The sequence below is a fragment of the Polypterus senegalus genome, chromosome 12, assembly GCF_016835505.1.
Source record: "Polypterus senegalus isolate Bchr_013 chromosome 12, ASM1683550v1, whole genome shotgun sequence".
Lineage (NCBI taxonomy): Eukaryota > Metazoa > Chordata > Cladistia > Polypteriformes > Polypteridae > Polypterus > Polypterus senegalus.
This window is the reverse complement of record NC_053165.1, coordinates 145,186,318-145,209,264: the sequence shown is the minus strand read 5'-3', so window position 1 is coordinate 145,209,264 and position 22,947 is coordinate 145,186,318. Positions and strand designations below refer to the sequence as shown.

Below are 22,947 nucleotides of genomic sequence, written 5' to 3'. Positions count from 1 at the left end.
CATATTTTTTCTGACTTTTGACTAAGATTCCGGCATTTCCACTTTGTTTTGCTTAAATATATGATTGTGTGTCTCTGACTGCATTCTTTTTTCTTTGATCTCAGTGAGGCACGGTGGTGCAGTGGTTGGCACTGCTGCCGCACAGCTCAGGTCATCCTTTTGGCCACAATAATGAAATTTGTATTACTAGTAAACCCGCGGTGTACCATACGCCGCATAATCAGGCCGTTTTTTAAAGATTTTTAAGCACAGGGAGAAAATTAACATTTGAAAAATCGGTAATGTAATAAATCAGCAAGAAAAGCAACATTGTGTGTTGGTTCGTTCCGTGCATTGTTACAATCGTCCGTGACTGAAAACTGGCGGACCGCCATTGTGCCTTCTCCTGCCAGACAGAGGGATGGGGGTACATGGCGCTCCAGGAAGAGAGGAGAAGGACGTCTATTCCGCTCCCTCCGTCATGCCAGTCTGCTGATTTCTCGTTCAGTATGCACTGCCCGCTCATGTGCCCACCTCCAACTCGTCACTGGAGTCGTTGTCATCTTAACACAGTCCAGATGCACCTGTGAATTACGTAGACTTTTCATTGCTCTGTGCGGTTTTGGCTGCTTTTCTATATATAATCCACCAAGACACCCGACCACGGTAGTAGCGAGGGGGGTGTGTACAAAGGGTAGGGACGTAATGAGTGGGAGCGTATGAGTCGCACTTAGTGGGAATTCCACGGTTTGCAGCCCGAATGGGGTTCAACGGCTTACCCACGCCTCTCTGTGCCGGGTAGACACACACTCAATCTCATGCATAATTATTTATTGAATGCTATACACTTCTGGAAAGACACGGTTGTCTAAAACGGGTTGGTGTGAGAATACAACAGTAAGTGAATGAAAAGATGGAACTCTGGAGTGAGCAAAATACAACACAATAGTGAACCCCACATAATTATTTATTGATGGCTGAAAACTACTGGAAAGACACAGTTGTCTAAAAAGGGAGGGTTTGAGGATACAACATAAAGTGAATGAAAAGATGGAACTCTGGAGAGAGCAACATATAATTATCCGTGAGTGAAGAAGATGCATGTTTATCGCTGTATGTAGCGTGTAAAACAGTTTACTATGGTGCATGTGGTCGTGCGTCGTAACCGAAAACTCAGACTGCTTACTTCATTGTGTTTTAACCTCAGTTGTAAAGGATTGTTTTAAGGATCCCATGGGATATCCCTCGCAAACTGTTTTACACGCTGCACATGGCAATTCACCGCCGCGAGAAACATGCCTCTATGAACTGTCAACGAGGCTCGGAGGTGCATGTAGCCTCTACGACAGACGAATATAAATGACGCCGGTTTATCTGTGTCGTTGCGTCCGAGTTGGTGGGCGTGGCTCTGCGAGATGTCGTCATATCCAATGGTCTTGGAGTTGGTGGCCGTGGCTCCTTCCTGCATGCGCCATAGGTGTCTTACTTGCACAACAGCTCCAAAAACATTCCTTTCTTACTCCCCATTTGGAGAGGGGATATGTTTTGGTTTTTTGTGACACAAACCAGAAGAGACAGATCAGAGATTGTTAACTTTTGGTCCATGAGAATTAGATAAAAATTAATATTTATATTTACTATACAACCTGGTACTGTTGATTTAGAGTAGATGTAGTAGTAATGGTAGTAGAAAATGTAGTAGTAGTAGTAGATCTGTTTTAATTTGCACAAGATGATTATATTTCATAATTATGAGTGGCCATTTCTTTTTCCATGAAAAAGAAGTGTTTTTTAGATTGTTTACTTTAAAGTTTAATTAATACTTTGTGCACGTCATATGTATGAGACAATCAAATCTTGATAAATAAAGTACATTATATTAATTTCATGCAAAGTTGTGTTTATGTGAATATTTCTGGGGAAGGGGGTCCATAGCCTTCATCAGATTCTTAAAGGAGTCCGTCACTCAAATAAGGTTAAGAATCGCTGACTTAGATGAAAGAATAAAAATGGATGATTAAAAAAATAAATACAACATTTATTCGGTATGATCTTAATCTTTCAGTCTTTTCTTATAACTTGTGTCTTGGAATATATCTTGAAAAAGCAGGGGTTGGATTATTTGTAAAAAGTCCCAATGCTACAATGGTGGTAACTATCATACACAATATCACAGATTGTATTTCCAGCAAATATAAACAAGAACCATTTTTTAACACAGTTAAAATATCAAAAATAAAATCAAGAACTCTAGTCTGTAGTCCATGTCCAATATTGTGAATTGGAATACACCTTATTTATTTAGATAATATTCCACAATTTATTGTTGAATAAATAAAGCCCTTCAATATAGTATACAACATTAAGCTTCTATAGATTTGTTAATTTAATAGGGCCCTCATGATAAACTGGCATTACTCTAAAAATTAATCATGCAAATTGCAATATGTGCAAAAAGGTAATGCACATTAACATTATTTACCATTGCACTAATGCTTGCCCCCAGTGACAGTTTACTATAAATTGCATTCACAGAGATTTACCTGATAATGACACATTGATTTTCACGATCTATCACCATGTTTCGATACATATGGTCAGCAAGGGCATAAATATGAGGTGGATTCTCATATGGCGCCTGTAAAATTCAAACATAAAAAGTAGCAATAAGAAGATGTAAACTTTAACGTGTAAAGCAAAACTAAAAAAGTTAACAAACTTAGGATACCCCTGCTCACCCTGTACTTTTATTATGGTTATAAAATGATTGCATTTTTCTCGTTTATAATTATCTGATAAACAAGATACAGAAGTGGGGGACAAAAGTGGAGTGAAACTATTTCAGATCTTTTTAACCTTGAAACATTCACTCTTTGGATGCACAATTTAGAAACAGCATTTAGGATGAAATTAGAACATGTCAGCTAATAAAATCTTATTACTCCAGTCCAGTATCAAGAAAACACTGAAAAAATGTGTTAGAAAGCTAGCCTGGAAAAAAATGTGTAATTTCCAAGAAGACCATTGCCTCACAAAAGGTCAAACTAACTTTTTTTTAAGGTACCAGTTTCTTGACACTCTCAGTAATGTGTAAAATTGTGAAACACAATTCAAAACAACCAATCAAATCTGTCAATTGCTGAATCTGGAAACCTTTTAATACTCAAGTCTTATTATACTCATTAGCAGAAAAATTATAGACCTGTTTACCTGTTCAACAGTAAAGACTAAATGGAAAATGCATTCTGTTACCCTACACTAACTCAAACACGGAAACAGACCTACAACACAATGTTTGGTGGTAAGAAAAGAAAAAAAAAAAAAAAAAAACATTCTCAACTGTGGGACGGCCAAATAAAGTACTGATGAAAACTCTGCAGAACTGCTATGGCTGAAACCTGTAAGATGACTGTGTGTGTCTCTCTTAGGTAATACAATCACACATTTTTCCACCTAAAAGTACAGAATTTTTTTTTTTCCACAAAAAAGACAAGGTAGGCATTCCAGTATGTGTGTCATTCATGAAGTAAGTTTACACTCACCGATTGGTAATAAAGAGAAAGGTCATGGCTGGTCAAGTCATTTTGTAATGTTAGGTTTCTGGCCATATTTAAAGCAATATTAGTTTAATAAAATGTGAGTTACATGAATACTCTACATGCAGCTGGCTACTTCTGATTAATCATAATAATGTGCCAGCAAACAATCAAAAGGTATTTTTGAGCAACTAAGAATTACTGGTAGATACAGGAAAAATCCATGTTTAAAACAATACTTACTGCTCCCTGGTACATTTCCACTTCTTTTTCACTAAAATATGGCATCTGTTTAAAGGGATTAACAGAGATGAGCACTGGTCCAATGTATGTCTATGCAACAGATATTAAGGAAATTCTAACATTTAAAAAAAAAGATAATGCAAGGATAATTACTAGACTAAACACAGAAAATCACTAATCAGTTTCATTATTTTTGCAATGTAAACAATGGCAGCTAAAGTGATTTACTCTAGAACACAGATCAGTAGTGGAGCTGAATTTTTAACCAAAGAAACTCCCCTACTGTGTTAGACTCTGTAATTCACGTAGAGTAACAAACCAAAGGAGGCATGACTAAAAAACAAAAAGTTTTATGTAACACTTTTCAACAGTGAATTCTATTCTAGTACACTTCACAATTGCTTTGTTATGTCTGCACTGTAAAATTGGGCAAATCTACCTGCATTATACAGATACTGTGGTCAGGCTTTTAAACTCCTCCTAAACATTTGTACTCTTTCAGAGAAGCATCTGTACCATGTCTGTGTCAAAATCAGGGCAAAGTACATAAAATCTGCCATTAAATGATTGCATTTGAACACTTGAACATTAGAACAATTGTGATGACAACAGGCAATACTTTCCAACAAGTTCATCCACTCTATTCACCTAGATTCTCCAAAAAAATAAAAATAAATAAATAAATCACCCAGTCAAGATCTGAAGGTCACGAAAGCCCTATTCTCTTCCACACTACTTGGTAATTTATTCCATGTGTCTACGGTTTATTGAGTAAAACTAAAAGTTTCCCACATTTACGAGGAATCTGCTCTTAAGTTTCCAAATGTTTCCCTGTATTCTTCTTAAAAAATTAATTTTAAAGTAACAGCCGAGATCTACTGTAACTAAATCACATTGTAATTTAAAAGACTTCAGTCATATCACCTCCCCTCTTAATCTTTGTTTGCTTGAACTGGAAAGGTTCACATCCTTCCAATTTCTCCTCATAGCTTCAGTCCCAGAATCAGCCTAGTCATTCAACTCTGAACTTTCTTTAGTGCTGCCGTCTTTTTTGTAATATGGAGACCAAAAACTATAGGTGAGACCTCACTAATGTGTTTTACATCTTAAGCACAAACTCCCTTGTCTTGTACTCCGCACATTGCAATATACTCATATAATCTAACATCCCCTTATCCTTCTTGATTACTTCTGTACTTACTCGATGTAAATACGAGTCCACTACGATTCCCAAGTTGTTCTTTTAAGGTGTACTTGTTTTGGACCTCCCACTGTGTATTCAAATCTAACATTTCTACTTCCAATATTAATATTTAATTACAATAAATTTAATCTGCCACAAATCTGCCCAAGCCAGTATACTGTTCAAGCCCCACTGTAACAATATAGCTGATTCTATATTATATGCCCTTCCATGTAGTTTGGTATTATTTGCAGATTTAACAAGGTTACCGATTACATTCTTATCCAGACCTTTTATGTATATGTAAAAAGAACATTGGCCCCAGCAGTGACACCTGAGGAGCATCACATTTACCATCACCTAATTTAAAAAAAAAAAAAATGTTTACCACAACCCTTTGTTTCTGCATTTCAACCAACTTTGCACCCACTTACACACTGTGCCTTGAATTCATGCTGGTTTTATTGTGATCATTAATTAAAAACTTTCCTGTGGTACTTTATCAAAAGCCTTTGGAAATTCCCGATAAATAATATGTATAGTATGTATTTCTCTTATCATACAATTGTGTTGCTTCTTGAAAGAATCCAGCATTATTAGTGCAACATTAATAGCAATAAACTTGCTCTAGACATGAGCCACTCTATCTTTCCCTTAACAATTATGCCCATTAATTTACCTGTGATGCATATTAAGCTTACTGGCCAATAGTTACTTGAATTAGCCTTTTTATGTAACAGGATAACATCTGCAAATTTCTAGTCTTTAGAAACTACTTTAGTGAGCAGAAATTAAAATAAAATAAAATAAATAAAAATCTGTGTCAAGGGTTTATATATGTGCTAATGTTTTTAAGCCCTCAACAATAAAAGGTACCTAGGTCCTGGCGATTTCTTAGATTTTTCAACCTACATAATCTTAGCAGTGCTTCTTTGTCTGAATTTTTCCAAATCACCAAGTACTCCTTTAGTAATCCTGGTTACCTTTGGGAGGTTATAGACTTCTTCGCACATATAAACATTTACAAAATCCAAATTCAAAGCGTTTGCCATGTCAGGTCAGGTTGGGGAGCATGCACTGGTACAGCGTGTAGCAACCCACCAAATGATAAAATAGCTCGGCAACTTGGCAGGCATCATCCCAGAGCAGAGACTGTCCAGTCCCACCCCCTGGAAAATGACCATCTATCTGCTGCAGCCTGGTGTTACGTGGGCATCCCCTTTGCCCTTTCACCATCTGTGTATTCTAGCTCACCTTTACCATTCCTAAAAATCTTCATCTTCTCCTTGACTGTTCTTCTACTAATAAAATTTCTAAAAAAAAAATCTCTTTGGGTCTTTCATCTATTCTGCAATATTTCTCTCCAAATGTTTTTTTCTCTTTTTCCAATACGTATTGTTTTTATCTTATTCTCTACTGTGTCCTATGGTTAGCTATGGAGTCATTTGTCATTTGGTTTATTCAGCAGCATTTTTAAATCCTTTTTTAACCCCCTAGAGTTCTGCATTATATGTAAAACACTTAAATCTGCCCCATATCTCATAAAAACTGTCTCCACATTTAAAATCTTATCACAATTTCACATTTAGGCTTTGCAACATCCACTCAAAGTTTGTTCTGCCAAAATTAAACTGTTTTAGATTTGAACAGGCACTCTAGCAAAACACTGTGTTATAAATACCTGCAATATCCTCCAAACAAAGCAAGTCTATGGAAGACAAAGGTCCTAAAATTCCCATCACCTGAAATTTAGGGGCTGCTATGGCATAGCCCCAGTTTTCAGCGCCAATGTGTTGGTTTTCTATTTATCAAAACAGGCTGTATGTCTGACATTAGCTGGCAGGAGGCCAACTTTTCATTCCCACATAAAGCCTACATTCAAGAAATGCTAAAGTAATCACCAGCATGTAACACGGTACACTGCGTCATACTCCGCTAACAACTGGGCGATTGATTTACTAGGACTAAGAGTCAGTATTACAGCTAAAGAGCACAGAATTAATCATTGGGGACTGCTTTCTTAACTATTCACCCATTCCATTCAGGCAAAAATACAGTCCTTATTCCATATATGAAAAAAGTTACTGTTACTCTTATAAACTTTGTAACCTAAACATTTTTTTGGCCCAAGGGTGCAAACTGTTGACACAAATGTTATTTTCTTTCTGCAATGTTAGATAATGGAAGTACAACAAAAAGGATGTTAAACTTTCTTTCACATTCTGGTAGTGTCTTTTATAAAAAAAATACACTTATTGGGAACACTAGATCACACATGCAGTATTACACCCTTACAGTAAGCCTCTAAATAAGATACTGTATATACCCCACCAGAGAAACACCATATGTCAAATATTACTAAAAATCTCACCTGTGGTTTACTGAGAAACACACTGTAAAAAAAAAAAAATACAATTTGCACAGATGTTTTCCTCAAAGTTGTACATTAAGAGTACTGTCACAAAGCTTAAACAGGTTGAAAAATATGAAACCACCACAAGTTACTCCTTTGAGTACAAGGAAGTTTTTGCCCTACTCTTGGTTTTATTAAAGTTAATTACTGAAGTGGGCAAAATAAGCTCTTTTTCACATGCAGATTAATTAACTCTGAACTAAATAACTTATAATTACAATGGAAGCTGTAAGAATGAGTCATAATCGATCGACTGCCAATTAGCAGTATGTGTCAGAGATCTGACAGTTAGTTTGATAAGAGTTTTCAAAGCAAATATCAGGCAATTAATACAGTTCTAAAGAGGCCAAAACTATTTACCCTGTCAAGGGGAACAGTCCAGAAAATTACGTCAGTATATGTCAAATTTCGACAAACTATAGATTAAAATGGGTTTGACTTAGATAAATCCAAACTATACCTTCAACACACTATGCCTATTAAGCATGATGGGCAATCGCTAATGTATGGGCAGCTATGGGAGATACTAGGTCTGATGATTGTTCTGCAGGATTGTTTAGCAGTCTGTGGTGCAAACAATATTCCCTTGTGATGTTGCCCGATTCCAGAATAATAATGTCCCAAGCACAATGATGAACTGAAGAATATTCTCATGAAACCTAGGATAAACTTAGTTACCTTCCAGATCTAAACACCAATGAATGTTTAAGGGAGGATTTGAAGCACAGAGTAAAAAGTAGGTTTTCACCTCATTCATTCATCAAAGAACTAGAATGCTTTCTTCTTTGGGAACGGTGTAATATCTCACCACAAAAACTTAAGGTCTTGTATGACAGTATTACAAGAAGGACTGAAGTTGTTCTGAAATCAAAGGGTAGAACTACTCCCTATTAAGTCATTATTTATTAATATATGGTTAGATGTTTCTGTTATTTCACCTACCACTATACTTTCCTTTCAGTTAGTTTTGAAAAAAAAGTTTAAACTTTAAAACTTGATTGCCCAATGCAGGCCTGGAAGACAAGTAAATCAGCAGCTCACAAATTATGGGTTGTTACTGTTTGTGTGAAAAGGTGGTTCAGATAAAATATTTGGCAGAAAATCTGAAACAATACATTGAGAGTTAAGGGGGGGGGGGGGCGAATTATCTCCAAATTCCACATAAGATTTATTGATCATCTAAGGAAGATAAAATAAACAGTAGTAACAATTTGGGATGTAGCAGAATAAAAGTCATGTTTTCATAAAACAACCTTGTTAAAGAATAGTCTTAGTTAAAAGAAGAAACTACAGTATATACTCGCATATAAGTCGGGTCTTAAAACCCTAAAAATCAAATAAAATCTGACCCTGATTTATACAGCCATTCAAAAATGTGACACATTTTTTTTTTTTATACATCTTCTGGCTTCCTCTAATCTCACACCAGTTTCTCAGACACACCAAATTTTGTTGCAGCAGCACAGTTACCAATTTCTTTCACCACTTCAACGACTTTTAATTTAAAACCAACGTCATATTTTCTTCTCATCAAACACTCCATCGCATATAATGCTCTTACGATAAAGAGTGTGAGATACAAAAAACACAAAACTGTGCAAACTTCGCTTCGGAACAGGTCAGGTCTTACAGTGTGGTCAAGTAGGCACAATACATAGAGAAAAAGGGCAAAGTGCTCCGTGCTTACTCTCGCAGGTGGGCATTAGCATATCGTCATCTCTTGGACCAATAGTGTGAGTTTTCAACCTTCAACTTATACAACCGACATTATAAAATACAGGAAATTGCACAGTAAAATCAAGCCCCAACTTATCTGCGGGAGGACTTGAATGCGAGTTGTAACACATACCTTTAACTACTAAGGTAATCTAAAAGACACAATTGACAGTGTAACATTGTCAATTACTTTCAATATTTTTTTTTGTTTGGGGTATGTATTTTCAGTTTACATTATATAGTTTTCAGAATGACGTCCCAATGTTTGTTTTCATCTGTGCTACTAACCACCCTGCTACATAGATGCTCTTTCTATGGCCTATTAAGCATACAAGACTCAATTACAGCTGACTCAAACTAGTGTGTGGAGCTCTTTGGGACAACTAGTTCCTATAACCCAGCTGTATCTAATAGGGTAACTACCCTCTAGTGGGGAAGTCCTGACCACACTAAACTGTCCACCTATCCTTTCCTTGGGCGCACCTCTAGACAAAGATGGATGGTGCCCTTAATAGCAGATTTAAAAAAATAAAAACACTGCACCATCTATCCTTGTTAAAACCACAAAATATTTTTTTTTTCATTTGAAAGGTATCCTATTATAATATTCAGGCTACAATTGGCAACTTAACTTTTGACAAACTGGAAGTGATGTTATTCTTTCACAAACTGACCTACACTAGATATATCTTCTATTCTGATGTGGTGCCACGCTCACCACTGTAGAGGCAGGTGCTCAGGAAGACATGTAAAAAGTCTGTGCTTAGATGAACAGCCACCTCCTGCATTTCTAGGACTGCATTCTGTGACAGCAAAGTGGACTGACAGAGGAAGGAAAAAAATAAAGGTGTTGCTGGACAGTTTAGATAGCTCCAGCATCACAGGTTCCACTAAATTGTATTAATATTAACATGGCTATTTCCTCAGCTCATCCACTCTAAAAAGAATGATGTTCTTTTTTCCAGTGTGAACCAAAGTTTTGAACCAAAAGCTGAAGTACAAAGTTCAGTTTCCATCCATAACCCCCTTTCCTTTTCCATGGAAGCCACGTAACCTTTTGTGGTTCAAACATAAAAATAAATATGTATAAGAAAAACATTTATTTTGAATACATAAGGAGCTTTGGATAAAAAAGGACCAGCTAAAATAAATAAATAAATAAAAATAATTCTATTGGCACCAAGTGACAAAAATGATGGCTTTTATCCAGCTGTAAGATTTCTTGAATGGACTGTCACAAAATTCTAATTTTCAGGCAATGTAATTTAACAATGCATGATTATGTCTGGAACAACACAAACACAGAAAGGATACAAATATGTAGTCATCCATGTATCGCTTTTTCAGGTTTTCTACAATGGAGTCTTCTGTGATCTTGGACAAAAGGACCATGTCATCCACTCCACTCTGCTTGACATTGTGGCTCTGCCAGTGGTATCGATAGTGCCCTCGACTACCCTGTAATACAAGAGGAGAATGTTTAGAGCAAATCTAAGAAACAGCTAATTAAGGTATGTAGTATTGTCAATTAAAAAAAGGATTGAAATGCACAAGAAACAGGGAAATAATAAATACTTAATTTGTGCTTGTATAAAAGATGCAGTAGATAAAATGATTTAAGTAAAAACAAAAACCAGCTCCAAATTTGAGGACTTCGAAATAGACACATTTGAGGCTGAAGGTAAAAAGACTAAGAAACCTGTGCTAATGTTTTAGATGGAAGCTGTGCCTGATAGAGTCTCCCCACAGGGGTGCGCAGATTCAGGCCTGGAGGGCCACAGTGGCTGCAGATTTTTGTTCCAACCCTGTTGCTTAATAAGAAGCCCTTATTGCTCAAGTAACACTTCTGCTTCACTTTAGTCGTCTCGCTCGTTAAGATTTTGAACACTTATTGCTTATTTTAGTCTTAAACAGCTGTAGTCTTGGTTTTTAATTGCTCCTTATTAGCAATAAGATGCAAATGACAAAAGAAACCAGCATTTCTCCATTTAGCTTGTTACCATTTACTGCTGTGTGTATTTATCATGCACTATTGGGTTTAATTAAATACTTGGAAGGAAAATGAAGAGAAAAAAAGTTAAGCACTGAGAATAACTTGTCTGTTTTGAAATTCAAATCATTTGGATGATATACTTAGAAAGGAAAAAAAATCTAGGATATGAGAATGACTTGACATGGCAGAGTTAAAGCACTAATAAGTCATGAAATTAAAATAAATGACAATGATTGTTTTTTAATTAAGCAACTGGGTTGGTACAAAAACCTGCAACGACTTGCGGACCTCCAGGACTGAATCTGCCCACCTGTGGTACAGGAAAGGAGATAATAAAAGATACCAGAAATTATAAGCAAACAAGCAATGCCTCTTTCTGGCATGAAATTATGGAAACTAAAGTAATTAACTAGAAAACTATTAATATTTTAAACTGACAATATTATAAATGTAAGCTACCATGGGTCAGACCACTTCAAACTGGCAAATGAAAAAGCAGAAAAATGCAGTCACTATACTATTTCTGAAATCCATAGTAATATTATTGTCTGTCACTATTGTCACAAATTGCTTTTTTCTTCACGCACTTTACACTTTGACAGTCTGTATTCAACAGCCACCTTCTGTCACTAACTACTGGTCACTGAAGATGATTAATCTCAGATGACCGAGATTTCAGGGCTAAAGAGAAAGGGTTCAGTGGACTTGATTTGCCAGTCTGGCGGCAGAAATAATTCTTTGAAAAACAAATAAATATTCATTTATATCTTGCTTTATTTTGGAGCCCTTGTATCCTGTGGGGGTCTGGGTCACAGCCCAAGTAAGCCCATACACAAATCTGGCTATGCCTCCTACCAATACAAAAAAGATGGCATCTTTAACAGTTAGTTTACACATTTGTATAATTAATCTGACACAATTGTAGGAAATGGACTTTCCTTGTCTGGAAATTTAATTGTAAAGGTCGCTGGCATGAGAGTATTTTCTTCCAAAATGTTGTCTAATTGAGTTTCAGGAGATATTGTGACAAGTAAAATGGCAGGTAAAGCTGGTAGCAACACAAGATTAGTAATGACATTTATTTAAAAAAAAAAAAAAAAGAAAGAAAAAAATGCTGAGCCCAGTTGGTCTGTCCAGCCCAAAAGAAATCACAATATGGTCTTTGGAACGTCATATCTGATGATGGCCAGACATTTGCCAGTAGGACAAATCATGGCACTGCAACAAAAAAAAATGATGTTGGCCCCAGTTTTCTCCATATTTTGCAGTAAAGGTCCCACTCCCTAGAGCCTATACCACGAGCATTAGTTTTCAGTGGCTATTAGATTTTCCTTCATAGTTACTGCCATTCCCCCTGAACCAGCGACAGACTCTACATTTTCCATACTGTCACTCCAGTACAGTTCTCTTTATTCTCTAATCCTCAGCCTGTTAATTTAACTTCTCCTTGTGTATTCAGAGTCATATATAGTAGGTAACAAATGTGCGGAGTAACTTTTGTAGATGGTATTAATGACATTTAATATTATGGAGTACATAAACAAAGATTTTTTTTTTTTAAAGTACAGTGTACACCAAAACTCAAAACTGCCTATTAGAATTTATTTAATATAAGGACAATTTGAAAGATGTAAAATACTACTACATAGTAGTTCTCATTTTTAAAGTGCAGTAAGGTTTAAGGCTTTTGTTTAGTATTTGGACAAATGTCTTACTGGCACAAACTGTGAACCACTTTTCTGGAGACTTTTTTATTTGAAGATTACATTTAGCCTAATTTAGTAAAAAGCTTACCGATAGAAATTTGCTAGGCTAATATGGTGGAGCACTTTAAAAAACTGCTAAAAACTCATTATTTTAACACGGCTTTCTCATAGCTTCACTTTAGTTTAACCCTCATATTCTGTATATACATTTAGTTATCATTATCATGGTCCACATGACCATCATCATTAAATTCTTCCATGTGAAGCCTGAAAACCACGAGGACTGATTGAGATCATTTATGTTAGGTAGAATGCCTAGTGAGGGCAGGGTGGTCTCCTGGCTTGGAACCCCTGCAGATTTTGTTGTTTTTGTTTCGCCGTCTGGAGTTTTTTTTTTTTTTTGTTTTTTCTGTCCTCCCTGACCATTTGACCTTACTTTTATTCTATGTTAATTAGTATAGCCTAATTTTATTTTTATATTTAGTCTTTTTTCTCTTTCTTCATCCTGTAAAGCACTATGAGCTACATCTTTTATATAAACATGTGCTATATAAATAAATGTTGTTGATATATGGGCAAATGACTTCATGCTATAACTGTGAAGAACAACTCATTTCAAAAACCTTTGTATCAATATAACAAATTATTGATAAGTGGAATTTCCTTACAGGATTACTAAACTGGAGGAAATTTCTTTACAGGTAAGGTCCAAAAGGAACCAGAACTCATTCCACAAAAATATGCACAAGAAAGCAATTAAGCCAGTGAGTAACGGGGACACATACACTGGGTTAATTAACATTGTTCCCATCAACATGAAAGGATGGGTCTACTCAGGAACAAAATACTTGGATTGTGAGGCAGCAACAATTCCTACTATGCCACAAAACCAATTTTTTTTTTTACTGGTGAACATTTAAAAGAAGACAAGCTAACTTCAAAGTCTAGTCATGGTTGATCAGATTAAGGCAAAGTAAACTTCAAACCAGTTGGTGTAAGCTAAAATCTCTCATTTCACTAATACAATCAATGGTCACACAGTCAAAAAAGAAGTTTAACTCACAAAGTATAATATATAAAAAAAATCTCATTTACAGTAAAATGTAAAAAGATCAAATGGAAAGAATGAAAATAATTTGTATGAAATTAAAATTCCTATTCAGTATGTCTTACTAGGATCTCACAGATGTGCTCTCCCCTACATTTTTGGCCCCTAACAAAACAAAGTTGATTAAAAAATAAAATCATTGCAGTCTTCTTTCTTTTCAAGTTTAGTGACACACAACATCCATTTTTAATCCTTCAGTTTAAGCAATTTCCAGTGGTTGAATTCTAATGCTATCACTTGCTCATTCAAATTCCATGTCCATATATGGAGACTGAACAGCCATACCCAGGGCAGAGGAAACAACTTTAATTATTTTTTTTCTTCAAAAACTTTTAGAAGGCATTTCAATGCTGTTTTGTGGACTGCACTGTGGTAGCAACTATTTGCAATTGCACGAGGCCAATAGTGAATAGGCACAATTACCTGTAGCTGGTCTTTAGGAAACCCAAATCAATTAGTAGGCAGAAGTCCGGGTTAAATCATTGCCTTCCAGATTACAAGACTAGTTAACATAAACACTTTGTAACAGACTGTGTTTTAATTTTCACTTAAAAATTGACAAAATCTGCTTTCTCACGTCTGTGTCTGCACATTAACTCTTCCTCCTGAGTATTTATTTATTTTAATGGAATGTGCTGCTTTTTGAAAGTCAAAACATATTAATTTTCTACTTTTCGGGGCTACAGCTTATTTGGGAGGGTCTGAAAAGGTGTACTTATTAGGCAAAAGAAGGTTAAAAACAACTGGCTAAAACAATCACAGAGATGCACCAGCTGGGAAGAACAAAATGACATCAGAAGAAACGGATGAGTATTACTTGCGCAAAAAAAAAAAAAAATCCAACAACAAACACAAAACACGGACACATAAGAAAAAACTTGCTTCCTGCAGTATAGTTAGGGAAAAAAAAAAAAAAACAAAAAACCACACATCGGAACTTCTTCACGGTCTACTGTTACATTTTTGTTCAGAGCTTTGGTTCCGTCTTAAAACAACATTACAAATCATTGTTTTGTTCTGGTACTGGAATTGCTTCTTAATGTTTTGTGTCACTTACTCTAACAGTCGGGTTTTTAAAATTTATTTAAATACTGTATATCTGCAAACTACAGCCAATATCCATCCTTTTGCAGCCTCGCATGAGGTTATTCACAGAAGAGTTCAACTGACTCTTGCTTTAGAAACACTAACTGCTCCACTCATTGAAGAAAGCTACTATTCCTTAAAATTTCTAGTAAGCAAACTATTGTTTTCCATTTCATACATTTTAAACTCACCCGTAATAGCAAGTAATAAAAGCCAAATTAAAACACAAGAACTTGCAATTTAAGAAAACTCAATTGCAAGAAAAGTGTGCAAGATGCACAAACATGACGGATTTGTTATTTACTAGATAGACCAACAGCATCTGCTTCCCTTTCACTCTTCTGAAAACGCTACTAAAAAGATTTATATCAAATTGCCGAATACATTCAAGTGCTGAAGGCAAGCATCCCTCCCTAGCCGTTTCATGTTCTAGCCAACACTTTGTGGTTTGGCTGTGCTTTCAGAAACAACTCCTGTATGTTATTAACTCAATCACAGCACATTCATTAATGGAGTGCTGCCTGTTACAAAAAATAATCATGCCAGCATGCTGTAACCTTACTATATTATTTACACACACACACACAGTATACTATATATACAAATATACAGTTCCCTCCACAATTACTGGCAACTATGGGAAAGATCAATAAAAAGGGTGTTAAATCACCTTTTGGTGAATTACCTTAGCCTGTCACTGAAAGCATTGAGAGAAACATTTAACTGAGGAAAAAACAATTTGTCATCAAGAAATTATTTTTAACAAAACCACACGTGCCACGATTATTAAATACTTTCTACAAACTCCTTTTGCCTTTAAGATAGCACTGAGGAACATCCTATAAGGATGGTAGAATATAGAGCAGGCAGCTGAAGCAGAGAATCTCTCCAGATCATCTAGGGCCCTAGGTCCTCTCCTCTTCAGGTCACGCCATAGGAGGGGTGTGTTTCTTCCTTGCGCCTTGTGTTGGCTGGGATTGGCTCGAAACCCCCGTGACCCTGTAGTTAGGATATAGAGGGTTGGCGGATGGATGGATGGATAGATAGATAGGACGTTCAGCCCCCAAAATACACACAGACAGACAGCAGATGTCCAAAAACACACACTTTTATTAGTCTTCTGTAATGTACAGCACCACACAATGCTCAAAACAGTCTCTCTCACTTTCTCTCTTTTACTGCCGCCCTCACTCTTTCACACTTCTTTTGTCCTCTTCCACCCAACCTCGGCTCGACTAATGGAGTTAAGCGGCCTCTTTTATACTGCCCCGGAAGCACTCCAGGTGTGCCTGGATTCACTTTTGGCAGCACTTCCAGGTGCTGCAGTCCATGGTTCTGTAATCATCTGGGTGTCTAACAGGGTTGAAATTCCAAGCTCTGATCCTGTGGCCCCAATGCAGACTAGGGTAGCTGCCCTCTTGTGGTCCAAGAGAGGTACTGTCCCTCTCCAGGTCCTTTTATACTGTGTGTGTGTATATATATATATATATATATATATATATATATATATATATATATATATATATATATATAGTATAAATAAATATATATATTTTACACACACACACAGTGGTGTGAAAAACTATTTGCCCCCTTCCTGATTTATTCTTTTGCATGTTTGTCACACAAAATGTTTCTGATCATCAAACACATTTAACCATTAGTCAAATATAACACAAGTAAACACAAAATGCAGTTTTTAAATGATGGTTTTATTATTTAGGGAGAAAAATCCAAACCTACATGGCCCTGTGTGAAAAAGTAATTGCCCCCTGAACCTAATAACTGGTTGGGCCACCCTTAGCAGCAATAACTGCAATCAAGCGTTTGCGATAACTTGCAACGAGTCTTTTACAGCGCTCTGGAGGAATTTTGGCCCACTCATCTTTGCAGAATTGTTGTAATTCAGCTTTATTTGAGGGTTTTCTAGCATGAACCGCCATTTTAAGGTCATGCCATAGCATGTCAATTGGATTCAGGTCAGGACTTTGACTAGGCCACTCCAAAGTCTTCATTTTGCTTTTCTTCAGCCATTCAGAGGTGGATTTGCTGGTGTGTTTTGGGTCATTGTCCTGTTGCAGCACCCAAGATCGCTTCAGCTTGAGTTGACGAACAGATGGCCGGACATTCTCCTTCAGGATTTTTTGGTAGACAGTAGAATTCATGGTTCCATATATCACAGCAAGCCTTCCAGGTCCTGAAGCAGCAAAACCACCCCAGACCATCACACCACCACCACCATATTTTACTGTTGGTATGATGTTCTTTTTCTGAAATGCTGTGTTCCTTTTACGCCAGATGTAACGGGACATTTGCCCTCCAAAAAGTTAAACTTTTGTCTCATCAGTCCACAAGGTATTTTCCCCAAAAGTCTTGGCAATCATTGAGATGTTTCTTAGCAAAACTGAGACAAGCCCTAATGTTCTTTTTGCTTAACAGTGGTTTGCGTCTTGGAAATCTGCCATGCAGGCCGTTTTGCCCAGTCTTTTCTTATGGTGGAGTCGTGAACACTGACCTTAATTGAGGCAAGTGAGGCCTGCAGTTCTTTAGACGTTGTCCTGGGGTCTTTTGTGACCTCTCGGATGAGTCGTCTCTGCGCTTTTGGGGTAATTTTGGTCGGCCGGCCACTCCTGGGAAGGTTCACCACTGTTCCATGTTTTTGCCATTTGTGGATAATGGCTCTCACTGTGGTTCGCTGGAGTCCCAAAGCTTTAGAAATGGCTTTATAACCTTTACCAGACTGATAGATCTCAATTACTTCTGTTCTCATTTGTTCCTGAATTTCTTTGGATCTTGGCATGATGTCTAGCTTTTGAGGTGCTTTTGGTCTACTTCTCTGTGTCAGGCAGCTCCTATTTAAGTGATTTCTTGATTGAAACAGGTGTGGCAGTAATCAGGCCTGGGGGTGGCTACGGAAATTGAAAAGTTAGGTTATTTTTTTAACAAGGGGGCAATTACTTTTTCACACAGGGCCATGTAGGTTTGGATTTTTTTTTCCTAAATAATAAAACCATCATTTAAAAACTGCATTTTGTGTTTACTTGTGTTATATTTGACTAATGGTTAAATGTGTTTGATGATCAGAAACATTTTGTGTGACAAACATGCAAAAGAATAAGAAATCAGGAAGGGGGCAAATAGTTTTTCACACCACTGTGTGTGTGTGTGTGTATATATATATATATATACACACACACACACACACATATACAGTGCATCCGGAAGGTAGTCACAGCATATCACTTTTTCCACATTTTGTTATGTTACAGCCTTATTCCAAAATGGATTAAATTCATTTTTTTCCTCAGAATTCTACACACAACACCCCATAATGACAACGTGAAAAAAGTTTACTTGAGGTTTTTGCAAATTTATTAAAAATAAAAAAATTGAAAAAGCACTTGTACATAAGTATTCACAGCCTTTGCCATGAAGCTCAAAATTGAGCTCAGGTGCATCCTGTTTCCCCTGATCATCCTTGAGATGTTTCTGCAGCTTAATTGGAGTTCACCTTTGGTAAATTCAGTTCATTGGACAGGATTTGGAAAGGCACACACCTGTCTATAGAAGGTCCCACAGTTGACAGTTCATATCAGACCACAAACCAAGCATGAAGTCAAAGGAATGGTCTGTAGACCTCCGAGACAGGATTGTCTTGAGGCACAAATCTGGGGAAGGTTACAGACAAATTTCTGCTGCTTTGAAGGTCCCAATGAGCACAGTGGCCTCCATCATCCATAAGTGGAAGAAGTTCGAAACCACCAGGACTTTTCCTAGAGCTAGCCAACCATCTAAACTGAGCGATCGGGGAAGAAGGGCCTTAGTCAGGGAGGTGACCACGAACCCAATAGTCACTCTGTCAGAGCTCCAGAGGTCCTCTGTGGAGAGAGGAGAATCTTCCGGAAGGACAACCATCTCTGCAGCAATCCACCAATCAGGCCTGTATGGTAGAACGGCCAGACGGAAGCCACTCCTTAGTAAAAGGCACATGGCAGCCCGTCTGGAGTTTGCCAAAAGGCACCTGAAGGACTCTCAGACCATAAGAAACAAAATTCTCTGGTCTGATGAGACAAAGATTGAACTCTTTACTGTGAATGCCAGGTGTCACATTTGGATGAAACCAGGCACCGCTCATCACCAGGCCAATACCATCCCTACAGTGAAGCAAGGTGGTGGCAGCATCATGCTGTGGAGATGGTTTTCAGTGGCAGGAACTGGGAGACTAGTCAGGATAAAGGGAAAGATGACTGCAGCAATGTACAGGGTGGGCCATTTATATGGATACACCTTAATAAAATGGGAATGGTTGGTGATATTAACTTCCTGTTTGTGGCACATTAGTATATGTGAGGGGGAAAACTTTTCAAGATGGGTGGTGACCATGGTGGCCATTTGAAGTCGGCCATTTTGGATCCAACTTTTTTTTTCAATAGGAAGAGGGTCATGTGACACATCAAACTTATTGGGAATTTCACAAGAAAAACAATGGTGTGCTTGGTTTTAACGTAACTTTATTCTTTCATGAGTTATTTACAAGTTTCTGACCACTTATAAAATGTGTTCAATGTGCTGCCCATTGTGTTGGATTGTCAATGCAACCCTCTTCTCCCACTCTTCACACACTGATAGCAACACCGCAGGAGAAATGCTAGCACAGGCTTCCAGTATCCGTAGTTTCAGGTGCTGCACATCTCGTATCTTCACAGCATAGACAATTGCCTTCAGATGACCCCAAAGATAAAAGTCTAAGGGGTCAGATCGGAGACCTTGGGGCTATTCAACTGGCCCACGACAACCAATCCACTTTCCAGGAAACTGTTCATCTAGGAATGCTCGGACCTGACACCCATAATGTGGTGGTGCACCATCTTGCTGGAAAAACTCAGGGAACGTGCCAGCTTCAGTGCATAAAGAGGGAAACACATCATCAATTTCGCATATCCAGTGGCCTTGAGGTTTCCACTGATGAAGAATGGCCCCACTATCTTTGTACCCCATATACCACACCATACCATCATTTTTTTTGTTCCTCCAATGTGGGTTAGTGTCAGACCAATAGCGGTGGTTTTGTTTGTTAACTTCACCATTCACATAAAAGTTTGCCTCATCACTGAACAAAATCTTCTGCGTAAACTGAGGGTCCTGTTCCAATTTTTGTTTTGCCCATTCTGCAAATTCAGTGTGCCAATCTGGGTCATCCTCGTTGAGATGCTGCAGTAGCTGGAGTTTGTAAGGGTGCCATTTGTGAGTAGCTAATATCCGCCGAAGGGATGTTCGATTAATGCCACTCTCCAGTGACATGCGGCGAGTGCTACGCTGTGGGCTCTTGCTGAATGAAGCTAGGACAGCCACTGATGTTTCTTCATTAGTGACAGTTTTCATGCATCCACATTTTGGCAAATCCAACACTGAACCAGTTTCACGAAACTTAGCAAGCAGTTTGCTAACTGTAGCATGGGAGATGGGTGGTCTCGTAGGGTGTCTTGCATTGAAATCTGCTGCAATGACCTGGTTACTGCGTTCACCAGACATCAACACAATTTCTATCCGCTCCCCACGTGTTAACCTCTGCGACATGTCAATGGCTGTAAACAAAGAGAAACTTGTAAATAACTCATGAAAGAATAAAGTTACGTTAAAACCAAGCACACCATTGTTTTTCTTGTGAAATTCCCAATAAGTTTGATGTGTCACATGACCCTCTTCCTATTGAAAAACAAAAGTTGGATCCAAAATGGCCGACTTCAAAATGGCGACCATGGTCACCACCCATCTTGAAAAGTTTTCCCCTACTAATGTGCCACAAACAGGAAGTTAATATCACCAACCATTCCCATTTTATTAAGGTGTATCCATATAAACGGCTCACCCTGTACAGAGACATCCTGGATGAAAACCTGCTACAGAGCGCTCTTGATCTCAGACTGGAGCGACGGTTCATCTTTCAGCAGGACAACGACCCTAAGCACACAGCCAAGATATCAAAGGAGTGGCTGAGTGGCCCAGCCGGAGCCCAGACTTGAATCCGATTGAACATCTCTGGAGAGATCTTAAAATGGCTGTGCACCGACGCTTCCCATCCAACCTGATGGAGCTTGAGCGGTGCTGCAAAGAGGAATGGGCGAAACTGGCCAAGGATAGGTGTGCCAAGCTTTTGGCATCATATTCAAAAAGACTTGACGCTGTAATTGCTGCCAAAGGTGCATCGAGTATTGAGCAAAGGCTGTGAATACTTATGTACATGTGATTTCTCAGTTTTTTTTTTATTTTAATAAATTTGCAAAAACCTCAAGTAATTTTTTTCCACGTTGTCATTATGGAGTGTTGTGTGTAGAATTCTGAGGAAAAAAATGAATTTAATCCATTTTGGAATAAGGCTGTAACATAACAAAATGTGGAAAAAGTTATGCGCTGTGAATAATTTCCGGATGCACTGTATACATACAGATCTATCCATCCATCCATTTTCCAACCCGCTGAATCCGAACACAGGGGTCTGCTGGAGCCAATCCCAGGGCACAAGGCAGGGTGCCAACCCACCGCAGTCTGTCTGTCTGTCTCTCTCACTTTCTATAGATATAGATAGATATCAAAACAAATCTTCTAACCTGCTCATACACTTTCCAATAAACCAGAGCCTCTCCAGTTCAAAGGTAACTCCCACCAGGTATATAAATCACATCTGTCCCTAAATGCACCAAAATATATTGTAAGCCTTAGAAGTTTTCATTTTCTTCTTGTGTATATGTAAGACTGAATAGACATTTTAAAAATGTGTATATTTGATAAACACTGTGCCAGGCTTATATTTGAGTCAAGAACTCTAACTTTTTGAAGCAGCAACAAAAAACACTGAAACCACATGAGCTAGGTGTCTCAGCTCAAACATTAAAGAACTTTGACTTTACCATGAAGTCTTAAAATAAGTTAGAAAGTGCTGCTTGAAGATAAACAGCTTGAAGCAAAGCCTTTTTACATGATTAGGGGATAATGGGGGGAAAAGTAGCACATTAATGGGAATACAATTCAAAATATCAGTAAGGATAGTCTACGACATCCCACCATATTAAAAGTGAGAGCCACAGCGTTGCACCTGTTTATAACTGACTAGATGTACACTGTTCACCTGCTACAAAATTAAAAATAAAATTTTAATTTTAAAAACTTTACCTTCTTCTCTCAAAAGACTATTTGCCATCACTTTACTAGGCCCAGACGGTTGTGCAGCATATTGGATAATAAAAGTCAAAATGTGGGCACTGGGAACTTCATAGCCTAGTATCTTCTGCTGTACATTTTACAGAATGAATGGCTTCAAATCTTTACACAAAATGTAATCTTAGATAAAGGGAAGGAAACTAAACAACAAAAAAAAACAAACATTCTAAAATGACTGAATAAAATTATGTAAGTAAAAAAATTATCCAACACATGCATGTATTGCCCGTTTTGTAACAGCAATACAAGATATCATTTAGTTACTCAAACAATTGACCAACGTTAATTGATAATTCGACTCAGCTGACTAAATGCAGTCAAACCTTATTGTAGCCAGGCCTGTAGAATCTAAACCTCACCATATACTGAATTCCACAGTGAGAGTAAAGGTTTCTAGAAGAAGACTAAACTTGTGCATACATATACACACACTCACTGATGAATTAAAAATTTTGACCACCTGCCTAATATGTTATTGTTCCTCTGTATATACAATAGCATTTTACAGCAAACTCCTGTAAGTTGTAAAGTGGTCCCACCACAGATCTAACTGGATTGTTAGGATCCCATGGCAACAGTATGCCTTGATGGAAGTGGCATATTTCAGCAGGATAACATGGCATGCCACACTGCACGAATAGTTCAGGAATGGTTTGAGGAACATGATGAAGAGTTCAAGGCACTGTGGTGGGCTCCTAATTTCCCAGATTTCAATCCAATTAAGCATCTGTGGAAAATGTCAGAATAACAAGTTCAATAAGCAGTG

General features: G+C 37.6%; 1 protein-coding gene across 2 annotated transcripts in view; it reads right to left on the bottom strand.

Annotated features, from left to right (window-relative positions):
• The window catches only part of myo1ea (myosin IEa), a 139,968-nt gene that overhangs the window by 79,616 nt on the left and 37,405 nt on the right, over positions 1 to 22,947 (bottom strand). For both annotated transcript variants that reach the window (XM_039773727.1, XM_039773729.1), the window contains exons 2-4: positions 10,385 to 10,528; positions 3,759 to 3,848; positions 2,523 to 2,617 (exon numbers count right to left, since the gene is read on the bottom strand). In XM_039773727.1, the coding sequence (XP_039629661.1) occupies positions 2,523 to 2,617; positions 3,759 to 3,848; positions 10,385 to 10,528 (329 nt within the window). The remainder of the gene's footprint in view (positions 1 to 2,522; positions 2,618 to 3,758; positions 3,849 to 10,384; positions 10,529 to 22,947) is intronic.